The following is a 13,284-nucleotide window of genomic DNA, read 5'->3' on the forward strand; positions in this document are numbered from 1 at the left end:
AGTCACGTTCGGTATGATTGATTTTGTTTTTATTTTGGGTGGATACTTATTTGTGTGTAAAAGCTCTTACTGAGCCAATAAGTTTGAAAAAGTTTATAATACTATATGAATATAATTGTGTTTATATTACTTGAATCCTTAAAGGAAACTTCCAAATTCTTACAACTAATCTGCATTTATTAGTTAGTCCTCATTTGCCCACATTTACTCATTTTCTGCAGACCAGATCATGAGGTTCTTGATTTTAATGTTAAAAATATTTTTATCTTTTATAACATAATCATACGAAAAGATGAAGCACCCATCTTTTCTTTCATCTTAAACATTTTTTACTTTAAAAGAAACCCCTTTCCCAGTACTTGGAGACAAATGTAGAAAGTTGCACTGGTGGATACTTACCCTGTGTATAGCACAATCTGCAATTAGTTCCATTGGAGTTCTGAAAGTGGGTGCTGAAGGGGAAATTATTGTCCAGAAAGCCTGCCTTTTTTTTTACACTCATGAATCTTCACTTGTTTGCAGTAAACTATGAATTATTATTTTCCTCCCCAAGTTTTCTTCAGTAGAACTATCATTGATTAGATCAAACATTGACATTAGCCTTTATTTTCCCCTTTTATTTTAATAAGTATGTTTAAAAATATTGCTAAGTATCAATTTGAGCTAATCTTGACGTTTTAAAACATTTTCCTGACAAACTAGACATCTCAACTCACAGCATAGGCTAGTTTATAACGAGATTAATAGATCATGACGTTGCATTCTTTAAATTTCAGACTTCAATTAAGTCAGTGTTTTAGAGACAATTGTGTTGTTTTTTCTATTGCCACTTTAAGTAACTTATCTGAAAATCTTGCCATGTTTTTCTTCTGTAACATAAACTGTGTCCTGTGAATCTCTGGGGACTGAATTTGAACTTGCTCCTGCCAACTCTTCGTGGCCTGGTTCTTATCGGAATGCCTGAATATCTCCCCGCTGAATGAATTGCGTATTCTGCCCTGAATTCACTCTGCTATATTGATTGGCTGGACGATCTTGGTGCTGCCCACTTGCCGTTCCAGAAGAGCCACCAAAGGAAAAGATCCAGGAGTATAGAAGATGATGAAGAGGGTCACCTTATCTGTCAAAGTGGAGCCGTTCTAAAAGCAAGATGTATAGAATATTTTTCAACACTTTTTAAACTTTGCAGACAGAATAATCTTTTTAAGAATAGTTTGTCAGCGGGGGGCTAAAGAACTCTTCATTGCTTTTTTGTTTTGTTTTCTGTGGGTTTGTTTGTTGTTCTTTTGTATTTCTTCTTTTCTATAGAGTTTAAATATTTCTACTCTAAAGTTCCAAAATAATCAGTGGAATTTGAGATTAGAGCAAGAAAGATAGCTATCTACATTATTTTTGTAGCATCTGAAAATAAAATAATTTGAGGGCTGGAACCTTAATTATGCTTTAATAGAGAGCATTTGAAAAAATTCCACACTTAAGCATTCATTATTTGAATAACTGATAATTTGTACTCAGGTACTTACACTTCTTTCTCCCCCCTCACTTTAGATGAAATCGTGAACACTTTGGGAGAAGGGACCTTTGGCAGAGTTGTAGAGTGCCTTGATCATGGCATGTAAGTTTGTTGTTTTTCTTTTTTGAACATTCTGATATTTTTGGTGGAGAAGGATCCATAATTTAGATGAAATGGAATTTAAGTGGTAGCTATGTGTTTTCCTGGGAGGTATAAGTATTCAGAAGTTCTTGAACTGTGTACGATTTATTTACCATAAGTATGGATTTTGACCAAGAATGCTGAAAATGTTTATCAGATGGAGTTCATGGAAATTAATGTCAGTGTTCAAGTGAAGACTTTCCCAGAACTTAGGTCCTTAGCTTTCTATAAGAGATTTGGAGTGCTTTACCCTACTTTTGAATTGCAGAGACAATAAATTAGCATGTCTAATCTTCTTGGTTCAAAAACTTTTATTTCCAAAGGATAATATTTGCACGTTAGGGTTAGCTTCTCAAACTATAAATAAATTATATTACTTGAAGCCTACAGAATAAAGTCCAGATTCTTTAATGAGTTATACTAAACTTTTTGTTCTTTGACCCTCTCTGCTTCGTTTTCATGTTTTCCTCTAGGATCTCTATTCTGCGGTTGCAAATTTTTTTGTAAGTGAACGTCTTACAACAGTTTAGTGGAAACTGCACATTTCTAAATTGACATCTATACTTTTCATCATAAAATAGTTGAGGATGTAATTTCCAGCTTATTGTAAATGGTGATTTTTTTTAAAAAAAACATATCTCTCTTTCTAAATATGTTTGGGGGAATCTAAATACAACAGCTTGATACCTCCTGTCATCCATGAACAAACTTTTCTTGAATACTTAGAAATGCTTTATCTTGAACTTAACTTTTACTTCACTTTTCATAAAGAATATTATCCTAAGTGTCTTTTATTATCACCCTTTCCTCTCTATGACAAAAATGTGAACATAAAGTAAAATTTTAAGATATTTTGAAATACTTTGACTTAGGAAAGTTGCTAAGAATTCCCATCTATTCTTCACCCAGATTCCACAAATGTTAACATTTTACAGTGTTTAGTCATTCTCTATATTTACATGTTATATGTATTTTCAAGTTTTGCCAGCTTATCTACAACCTGATTCACATTTCACTAGTTGTCCCATTGAGGTCTTTTAAAAATTTCTTGAGGTTCCAAGACTTGAGTATTTGAGATATTCCAATGAAGAGTATTCAGTTGATCAAGTACAAATCTGTTACAAATTTTGATACTTATTAGACCTAAAACATACAATGTAATTGTAAATATATCTTTTATCGAGATGGTTGGGGCCTTTAAAAAAATGAGTTCATGTGTCCATAGATAAATCTTACTGTTTTAACATTAAGTTTCCATTTTTCTTTTTTTTTTAATTGACAAGTAATATGAAAGCTTATAAGTTTAAGGTGTATAACGTTGGTTTGAACATTTATATACTGCAATATGATTACTATAGTAGCATTAGCTAACACCATTATCCATTTTTCATTTTTATAGCTATTAGCACTGTTCATTTTTATAGCTTATTAGCAGTTAGAAAACTTGTCCATATGATGAAATAGATGAGACTAGAAGAAGTTTTGTCACAGCAGTTTTATAGTAATTCTTTTAAGTCTTGAGATATATGCTATACATCATAGGGAGATAAATCATTAAAAATGTATTTTGATGATTATATATCAGCCCACAACTTCATTGGGACCTTGTCAAAAGAAATGAGTTCGGAATAGGTTTGCTATCCAGCCACTAGAAAAATTTTTGCCTCAAAGAATTTTTTTTTCTTTTTTATAAACAGCCTGGGTCACAAACCTTGCCATATTAATTTCACGTGCATGGGGTTCTCTTTTGTAATGTGGGAAGGCCATAGTGAAAAATGCAGGGTTGACTGCTGGCTTGTATTCAAGAAGATCAGGTTTAGAAAAGAGGACAGAAGGAAGCTGAAGATTTGGAAATCCTTTTCCTCAAAATCATTTACGGCTTTTTTTTTTTTTTTGGCCGCACCACATGGCTTGCGGGATCTCAGCTCCTCGACCAGGGATTGAACCTGGGCCCACGGCAGTGAAAGCTCATGTCTTAAGCCACTGGACCACCAGGGAATTCCCTCTGTACTTTTTAGGAAGTACTACAGATGCCCCGGTCTAAAACACGCTGCCCTACATTGTTGCTATTTATACCTCTTCGCATCCGTGAATGCACTAAACATTTTTTTGGCTTGATGACTTATTGCTGGTGTCTCCTTTGCCAGAATTATCTAACAAACTGATAGTTGTCTTTCTTCTCTGAAGAAGTCTGAGCTCCCCTAACTCTGATGGTTAGGTTCTTTCTTCTCTCTATACCTTATACCAGGCACTTCTAACCTAATGATAAGTTGTTCAAGTGTCTGTCTTTTCCATTAGACTGTGAGGTACATGGGACAAGCTCTTTTTAACAGTGATTCCAATGCAACATCTGGCACATTCGGTCTAGCCTGGCGAATGAGTGAATGTTTTCAGCAGTAGTATCTTCAAGGTTTATATTTTTATCCTTTTTTAAAAAAAAAACTACTTATAAAATCTAGGTCAATTTAAACTTTTGGAAACAAACATTAACGTTCTTAAGTATTAAGAGAAATCATCACTCTGTATAATGTATATTTTGTCAAAATGTTTTGAAAAAATGTTTATAGATCTGCTATAATATACCCTGAAAGATTATTTTAGGAAAATAGCATAGAGTGATTGGTACTTAACAAGATGATGCTTTAGAGCAGGGGTCCCCAACCCCTGGGCCGTGGACTGGTAGGAACTGGGCCTAACAGCAGGAGGTGAGCAGTGGGCAAGCGAGTGAAACTTCATCTGCTGCTCACCATAGCTTGCATTACCACCTGAACCATCACACCCTCCCCTCAACCATGGAAAACTTGTCTTCCATGAAACCGGTCCCTGGTGCCAAAAAGGTTGGTGACAGCTGCTTTAGAGGATACATGTCTTCAACGCCCTTCTGTACATTTACCATTTTCATTTTGTTTTTAAGGGGTGGCATACATGTAGCAGTGAAAATCACAAAAAATGTGGGACCATATCGTGAAGCAGCTCATTCAGAAATCAAAGTATTGGAGCATTTAAATAGTACTGATCCCAATAATGTCTTGTAAGTAAGAAACTTGGAACTGTGATCCATTATGTTACATGAAATAATCAGAATTCTGTGAACTGAATTATTTGTATTCTGATCTGTTTCAGCCGATGTGTCCAGATGCTAGAATGGTTTGATCATCATGGTCATATTTGTATTGTGTTCGAACTCCTGGGACTTAGTACCTATGATTTCATTAAAGAAAATAGCTTTCTGCCATTTCAAATTGACCATATCAGGCAAATGGCATATCAGATCTGTCAGTCAGTAAATTGTAAGTATACTTGTTAAATTTTTAAATACCAGTCAATTAAAGGTTTTATTGGACAAGCAACATATCAAACCATTGTCACTAAAAATGCACGTTGCAAGTAAAGATGAAACCACTTTTGATCCCTACCTCTACTACTAATTCTCCTTTCCCCCGGTACAGATTACATTTGTAAGTGAAACTAATAATGTCTTTTTGTTCTTTTGTAGTTTTGCATCATAATAAATTAACCCATACAGATCTGAAGCCTGAAAATATTTTATTTGTGGAGTCTGACTATGTAGTCAAGTATAATTCAAAAATGGTAAGTTACACTTGTTTTAATTTTGGTAGTTGTCTTTAAAATGAATTTAGCTTGGTGATCCTTGGATGAGGAATTTTACCTTTGAGGCTTATTATATCCTGACGTTTAACCCCAAAAGGGTAATCCTTTGCCTTTCTCATGGGGTTATTTTGAAAATCAAAAAGAGAATTCATGTGCAAGCCTTTTGGATAGTGCTATAAAATATTTCATATCTTTATTGATCTTTGTGTTTACTTAACTGTATCTCTAGAAACGTGATGAACGCACACTGAAAAACACAGATGTCAAAATTGTTGACTTAGGAAGTGCAACATACGATGATGAACATCATAGCACTGTGGTATCTACACGGCATTACAGAGCTCCAGAGGTCATTTTGGGTTAGTAGATACCAGACTTCCTGATATTTTAATTGAAAAAGAGATTTTTTGTTCTCTATAGCTTTTATTGGGGGGCAGGTAGTTGGGGGATAGCTGTAATTTTCTTAGCAGTGTACAGAAAATGTTTTCTGTTTTCATAAAAGCTGTCTGGACATTGCTATAAATAATTTTCCTGAGTGGGAAAAATGTGATATCATCTGTAAAGATATTCCAGGTGGTGGTTCTTTTTGAACGAGTCAGTCTTACAAGATCATAAGAGAACAAGCTGTATTGGCTAAGTCCATGACAGCAGTGTGATTTTGAAGCGATGTGGGCACCTCTTTTCGTCTCATCACAAAGCATGGTGCTGGGGAAAATGCTAAAGATTTGGCTGGCAGACGTCTAGATGTAGGGTGGATGGAGGTTAAGAGGAGAAGAAAGAGGGGCTAGTCTAAGAGGAGAGCTTCTTTGATCATCTTTGACATGGGAAAGCATGGAAAGGAAAATTAGTTAAGGTGCAGGGTTTTTCAATATTAATAAAAGGGAACTCAGTGAGGGAGAGCACATCTTAGGCCTCAAAATTTAAAAGTTCGAGACCGAGTCATGTTGATAGAGCAAGGAAGTCAGGGATGGATTTGGGGGCTTGGAGACAGTGGGAAAAATTCAGATCAGGTGATATTGGGAGATAGTTAAATGGTATAAGCATATTACTTTGCCAAAAGTAAGTTTCAACCGAGGTTGGATAGTAAAACATCTTTGTGGAATCAGTCTTTTCCACTTTTTACCTTTTGTCGAAGAGGACTTGGTAGTTGAGAATATGAGTGTGAAAGCAAACTAATGATGTTTACCTAGAGTAAAGAATTAGTAAAAGGGACAGGAAATTAAGAATAGTTTGTAGTGCTGGCTAGTAGAACTTTCCATGATGATAGAAATGTTGTATATCTGCACTATCCAACATGGTAGCCATTAGTAGCCACACGTAGACTACTGTGTACTTTCAGTATAGCCAGTGTGACTGAGGAACTGAATTTTAAATTAATTAAACTTTTAGATTTAAATAACCACATGTGGCTAGTGGCTACCACATAGGATAGCACAGGTTTGGAGCTCATCTTTGAGATTGATGTTACTAGGATTTCTGCTTAGTATGGTCTGAAAGAAGCTGCTATGTTGCAGTAGTTTAGAAAGTGTATTCATGGTTGAGGACTGAAGCCTGCAATGAAGGTAAAAGAAAAGAGTGTGGGAGGAGATTGTGGACAGAGAGGTATTTTCAGAGCTTAAAAAGAGATAACTTGCTGTGTTTTATCAATTTTAAGAAGAAGATTTTTCTCCACATTTTAACATGTGAGGAAACATAAGACAAAACAGCATTTTTTCTTGGTTATTGGTTCATAAAACAGTGGTGTATCTTACAGTTAGTTAATGGCCTCCTCCTAGATTGCGTAAGATACAGTGATTCTTAGTAATAATACAGTCCCATGTGTGGCCAGGCTGGGGATAGTTGATATAAATCTGAAATTGGTGTTATTGGTGTCTGGGAAAAGAAATGAACAGATGGGAAGATTAGAAGGGTTCTTTGTGTGTTTGTGAAGTGTTACTCCTGAGGATTAAGGCAGAATTAGGTTGAAGAGGAAGATGTTGTCAGGTGCCACCACTGAGGAGGGCAGTTGGTCTCATGTCTTGGGTGTTGGTAGTAAACAGAAGTTGGTCAAAGTGAATGATGTGAAATTCCAAAGAGTATGAGAGCTGAGCCATAAGAGAATGAGGTAGTTTACAGTCACTTGGGAGAAAGCTGGACTGGGAGACAGGAGTGGCTGGAAAAGAAAACTTTCATCTTAGATCCAAGCTCTATCATTTGCAGATTTTGTATGTGTTACTGTAAGTAGAAACCATGCTCCATTATCCTTTTGTTCAAGTGATAAGTACCATGAGGGTTAACAAAAATGGCTAAATCATAGTCAAGTTCCTTGAATATATTGTTTCTTCCTTTGTCTTTAAATTCAGTAATGTTACTGAAAGTAATTGAAATGTCTTTTAAAGTAGGTTTTATTTGTACATTATTTTTTTATTAAAAACTTAATCTTTAAAAGGTTAAAACATCTGTATGGTTTAGGTTTACTCTTTTCCTTTCTAAATAGATAGAGACTTAAGGCTAGGTGTTTTTTTCTTTTCTGAATAATGTTACTATTGAGAATTCTGAAGGAGAAAATATATGATCATGTCTAGACAACCTGAAAGTACATATATAGATACCTCTCTATGTGAACTTTAAATATCTGTATAATTCTGCTTATGGGTGACACTGCTTATAATATCCATTATAATTCTTACATAATTTATGTGACACTACTATTTCTTTTCATGGAAGAAATAAACTCAGATATCAAGCTGATGGTAATTGATAAGGGGTTAGTAATTACACTCTGAGGATAATTATTGACCTATGTTTGCACTAATAAAATGTAAAATTTCATAGAACAACCGTTAAGTGGGTATAACAGTGCTCCTCATTGCACAAGCAATTCAGAGACTATGGACTATTTGCTCACCCCTCTTACTTTCCATAAAATGCCTCCTCCCCCAGGTTAAAATACTGTAAGTTGATACAAGGATATGGAGGACTCTGAAAGCATACTGAATCATGTTTGGTATAAAACTAAAAATGTAAACCCTGAATTTACTATCATATTCTCCTAAATGGGCTATATAAAGAGAGCACCCACATAGGAAAAGATATTGTGTATTGGCAATTAAAAATTGTTGCCTAATAAAATGTTTGGTTTTGTTTTTAAATAGCTTTAGGTTGGTCTCAGCCATGTGATGTTTGGAGCATAGGTTGCATTCTTATTGAATATTACCTTGGTTTCACAGTCTTTCAGGTATGTATTTAGTAAATGTTACTTACTGATTCATAATGAGCTTTAATGTTAAAGGCATGTTAAAGTTTTGGTTTCCATATTGGAAAGTTGCCATAGTGTCATTATTCTTAAGATGTAAACTTCCATGTGCAAAATAGTCATCCTTCTCTAAAACCACAGTTGAATGAACTACTCTCAGTGAATGGTCATAATTCATTCTGCATGTGGAGCTTTTAAACACATGGTTCATATTGACTTCATATGATCCATTTTATTGTGATGCTCCTTCATAAATTTACATTAGTGTTACTATGGTCAGTTTTAATTCAGCGCTGGTTATGTTGCACTTTTATTAAAAGAATTCAGAAACAGTAAGTTGTATTAAGCATGTATGACACCCTAGGCACATTTCTAAGCACTGTGTGTATAAAAATGAAAAGACAGCATCTCTCTCCTCAAGGAAGACATACACAGGATAGACATGGGAAAACGTACAGTACAATATGATACTTGCTATAATGGAACAATGTAGAAGGGAACCCAGAAAAGGTGAACAGTTAAGTTTCCTTCGAGAAGGCATCACTGAGGAATAGGGAGTTTAATCCAAGCTATAAGGAAGAGTAAGAGTTTGTCAGAAAACTAGAGTGTGTGATGGCCATATCAGGAAGAAATGGTATTCATAAATGCAAGAGGCATAAAGGAAGCTACTCTAGTTGAGGAAGGATGAATAGTGCTGCCGGAGTGTCTTGGATAAATAGGAAAATGGTGTCAGTAGGCAAGTACTGATTCATAGTGGACTTGTTTGCCATAGAAAGGTATTTGTTTTATCCTAGGAGTCAGTGGTTTCCAAATGTAGACCGGTCTAAAATGAAAATGATTTTGTAGGGTTGCCGTTCTGGCTTTCATTTAGAAATTATCTCTCCTGTTTTTTTTGGTATTAAAATGTTCTTTCTATGCAATGATAATAGTTATTGGCTTACTTGGCAGAACAAAAAGGAGAAAATGTTATTTAGGTCTCTACTTGTTTTCCTCATAATTTTGCTTATGTCGGAAAACTAAAAGTCTTGAAAGCTTCAAGTGGTGTAACCATTGGAGAACTTTAAGAGGGTTGTGATTTGATCAAGGTGTGTTGTTGGATGGGGTGAGGGTGGTTAGGAAGTTCCTGGCTAATACTGTCAAGGTTGCTTTGAGGTTATGGCAATGCAGGATGAGGAGGGAGGAAGCTGTGATGAATTATAAGTCACTTAGGTGGCTGTTGCAGAATATATGTGTTCGCCGCTATGGGGCGCCTCACCAAACTTCTGTCTACTCCGTAGAGATCTGTTAAAAGTACTCTGAGTTTGTAGACAAGTTTGATATCTAGAACATAGCTGTCGGACATTTCTAGGGGGTGGTGTCTGGTTTTGTGGTAGTAAGCTATAGGGTCAAGGAAAAAGTTGAGCACAGTGCATGCTTTCTTCATTCTGACACATATAAAATCCTTCAGATGGTTTTATGATTGTAAATTATTCTGAGACCTTAAGCGTCGATTATTAACTTTGGTTTGAGATGTGGTTTATATTTTAATTCCACCCTCCAAAATAGTCTTCAACTAAGGAACTTTTTGAAGATAATGGAGCTTGTATTATTTATTCCTGTCATGACTTAAGAACATTTTGAAAGCAGTGTGCTAGGCACAGTAGTTAATGGATTTAAAAAGCATTGCACATAGACTCTGCTCTTCAGAGCAAGGATTGGCAAACTATATCCTATCTGATGCCTGCTTTAAAAAATGAAAAAGAATATGTGGTGGAGACCATCTGTGACCATCCAAGCCTAAAATATTTACTATCTGGTCCTTTATAGAAGAAGCTTTCCAGCCTCTGCTTAGGAGTGTACCATTTAGTTTAACAATTTATTCGACTTTAGCCAAAGCTCTGTTACTGTGTAATTTAAGAATATGAGTTTTGACTTGGGTTCACAGCTCAGGTTTCCTCATTGATGAGCTATATGAGCTTGAGCTAGTATCTTAACCTCTTTGAAAGTTATGTTCCCACATTCCTAGCTCAAGGTTGTTGTAAGAATTATTGGGACTGTATTTTTATTGTCTAGGATTAGTGTTACAAAGTTGCTATCCATTGGGTAATGGAGGTTAGTTAAGCAACCGATAAAATGAGTAGCCAGGTTATTGGTAATCTTCCCAGTCATCCCTCAGTTAAACAGTGCAAGTAATACAAATAAGGAAAACTGTTCTGTTTTACATTAAACAAATTATTCGAACATTGTAAATCAACTGTACTTCAGTAAAATATACTTAAAAAGTTGTTTCTCAATCAGCTATACAAACCTTACCAATTCATTTCAGAAATCAGACAATCAGTGTAGCTCATTCAGTTTTATTCCATCTTTGAAGTAGAGTGTAATATAAATTGTATAGCTGTCTAATCTAGTCCTTTTATGGAAACACTATTTTCTTTTTTTTTTCTTAACATTTATTTATTTACTTTTTTGGGGGGGTTTCATTGGGTCTTCATTCCAGCACGTGGGCTTCTCTCTTGCTGCGGTACGTGGGTTTTCTCTCTCCACTTGTAGTGTGCGGGTTCCAGAGTGTGTGGGCTCTGTAGTTTGTGGCTCGCGGGCTCTCTTGTTGTGGTGGGCAGGCTTAGTTGCCCCGCAGCGTGTGGGATCTTAGTTCCCCGACCAGGGAGCGAACCCACGTCCCCCGCATTGGAAGGTGTATTCTCTACCACTGGACCACCAGGGAAGTCCCGGACACACTGTTTTCTTGTGTTATCCTTTTATGTGCGTGTAGGGAAATGGAAAGTGCTAAGTTTCTTTTTCCTATTTTTTTTAGACTAATGATAATAAAGAACACCTGGCAATGATGGAACGTATATTAGGACCCATACCAACACACATGATTCAGAAAACAAGGTATGCTTTTTAAGATTAAAGTCCTTATTGGGTACATGCAGTGGCCTATATTCAAACTATAGAAAACCCATCTTTGTTGTTATTGCTTATTCCAAAGACTGTAGATTTTGAATTCTTTTTCATGAAGTCAAGTTTTTGAAAAGTAATGCAATATTTACTTTGTGATCCAGTAAATAAAGTGGTGTTTTTATACTCAGGTTAACCTTTGCATAAATGTTTTCCTAGGTTGATTTAAAAATAATACATAGAGTAGTAAAAAGAGCTTGATTTTGGAGTCCTATCTAAATTTGAATTCCAGACTGTTGCAAACCACATGTACGTCTTTGGACAAGAATACTATAAGTGGTTTCAAAACATAGCTTCACCGCAGAAGTCATCCAGGGAATTGTTAACGATTTCTAGCCCCATTCCAGATCTAGTGAAATCAGAATTTACAGGAATGGATCTAGGAACCTCTGTTTTTGAAGCTGGCATTGTTTCACATATGGTACAACTTAGGTGGGATACTAAAACTTCAGAGGGTACAAGATTAGGAAAAATACCATATAAGGTATCCGATATAATTATTGCTGAGATTTTTAGAAATTGTATGTTTATGTATATATAGAGAGATGTCTATGGTTCCATCTTTTCCCCCAATCCCCTGTTTGGGGCAGGGTAAGAATGTGGGTTTGGGGTTTCTTTTTTTCTTAAAATTTAATCCAGACTTCTCTTTCCTATAGGAAACAGATGTATTTTCATCATAATCAGCTAGATTGGGAGGAACGTAGTTCTGCTGGTAGATATGTTACGGGACACTGCAAACCATTAAAGGTAAAACAAAACAAACAAACAAACAAAAAAAACCCTGTTTTAACTATTTTTTATTGTCTTTCTTAAACAAAGTCATTTTTCCCCTCAGGAATTTATGCTCTGTCATGATGAAGAACATGAGAAACTGTTTGACCTGATTCAAAGAATGTTAGAATATGATCCAGTGAAAAGAATTACCTTGGATGAAGCATTGCAGCATCCTTTCTTTGACTTATTAAAAAAGAAATAAAATGGAAATCAGTGGTCTTACTATACTTGTCTAGAAGAGATGATTTAAGACTGTGTCAGTCAACTCTAAACATTCTAATATTTTTATAAACCTTAAATTATTTTGTACAGTTAAGTGTAAATGCTGTATGTTTTGTATCAATCGCATAATTATCTTGTTAAGCAAATATGGTCTTGATAATGAATGAAATATAAAAGCTAAAATTAATTTTCCTTTTTTGAGATTAATTACCATTTTTAAAGACCTTTGGAATATCCTTTGTGTCCAGTGATTGATCTTGCCTTTTTGTACATGGAGGTTGACTCTTGGAAGTGATTTTTGTGTTTGGTTTTTTGGTTTTTTTGAGTAAAAGGAAATCTTGACTATTTCATTCTTAAATGAATATTCTTTATTTACCTCAAACTTTCCTTAACTTTAAAAGATTTTTCTGTAATTGTTGAACAGGTAATAAGTATTATTAACTTTAGGTAGGCAGGTATTAGAAACCAAAACCCATAGGAACTGTTTGCTGTTGGAATTTCATTAAATTGTAAGTATTGTGTTCTGTTTCATTGGTTGATGTCAGTGGTGGTAAGTAGCATTCATGGAAAGACATCCAACTTGTGCATTGTAGTAGATTAATAAAACCACATACACACTTCGTTTAAGATTAAAGTCTAACTGGAAAGTTAGCTTGGAAAGTCCTGTTTTCCAATGGTTATTTATGTAGTTAGTCACAAACGTAGAAATAGGAATTCTGATGACTGAGGTTTTTGTTTTTAATGCCAAATCTTCAGGAGTCTAGAAATTGTCCAATATCTGTCTCCTTACCATATGAAGTATAAATACTTAAACCTCAGCCTATGAGACTTTATGGTTATTATTAAA

At 35.2% G+C, this 13,284-nt stretch overlaps 1 protein-coding gene across 1 annotated transcript; it reads left to right on the forward strand.

Moving 5' to 3' along the window:
• The first annotated feature begins 4,516 nt into the window (after positions 1-4,516).
• Positions 4,517-12,426, forward strand: LOC309803864 (dual specificity protein kinase CLK4-like). Its single transcript, XM_082620706.1, has 8 exons — positions 4,517-4,685; positions 4,778-4,944; positions 5,151-5,245; positions 5,496-5,625; positions 8,401-8,483; positions 11,296-11,375; positions 12,098-12,188; positions 12,277-12,426. The coding sequence occupies exons 1-8, from the start codon at positions 4,519-4,521 to the stop codon at positions 12,415-12,417; spliced, it is 954 nt and encodes a 317-aa protein (XP_082476832.1). The 5' UTR covers positions 4,517-4,518; the 3' UTR covers positions 12,418-12,426.
• Positions 12,427-13,284: the final 858 nt, after the last annotated feature.

Source organism: Mesoplodon mirus (genome assembly GCF_964341445.2).
Source record: "Mesoplodon mirus genome assembly, chromosome: 5".
NCBI lineage: Eukaryota > Metazoa > Chordata > Mammalia > Artiodactyla > Ziphiidae > Mesoplodon > Mesoplodon mirus.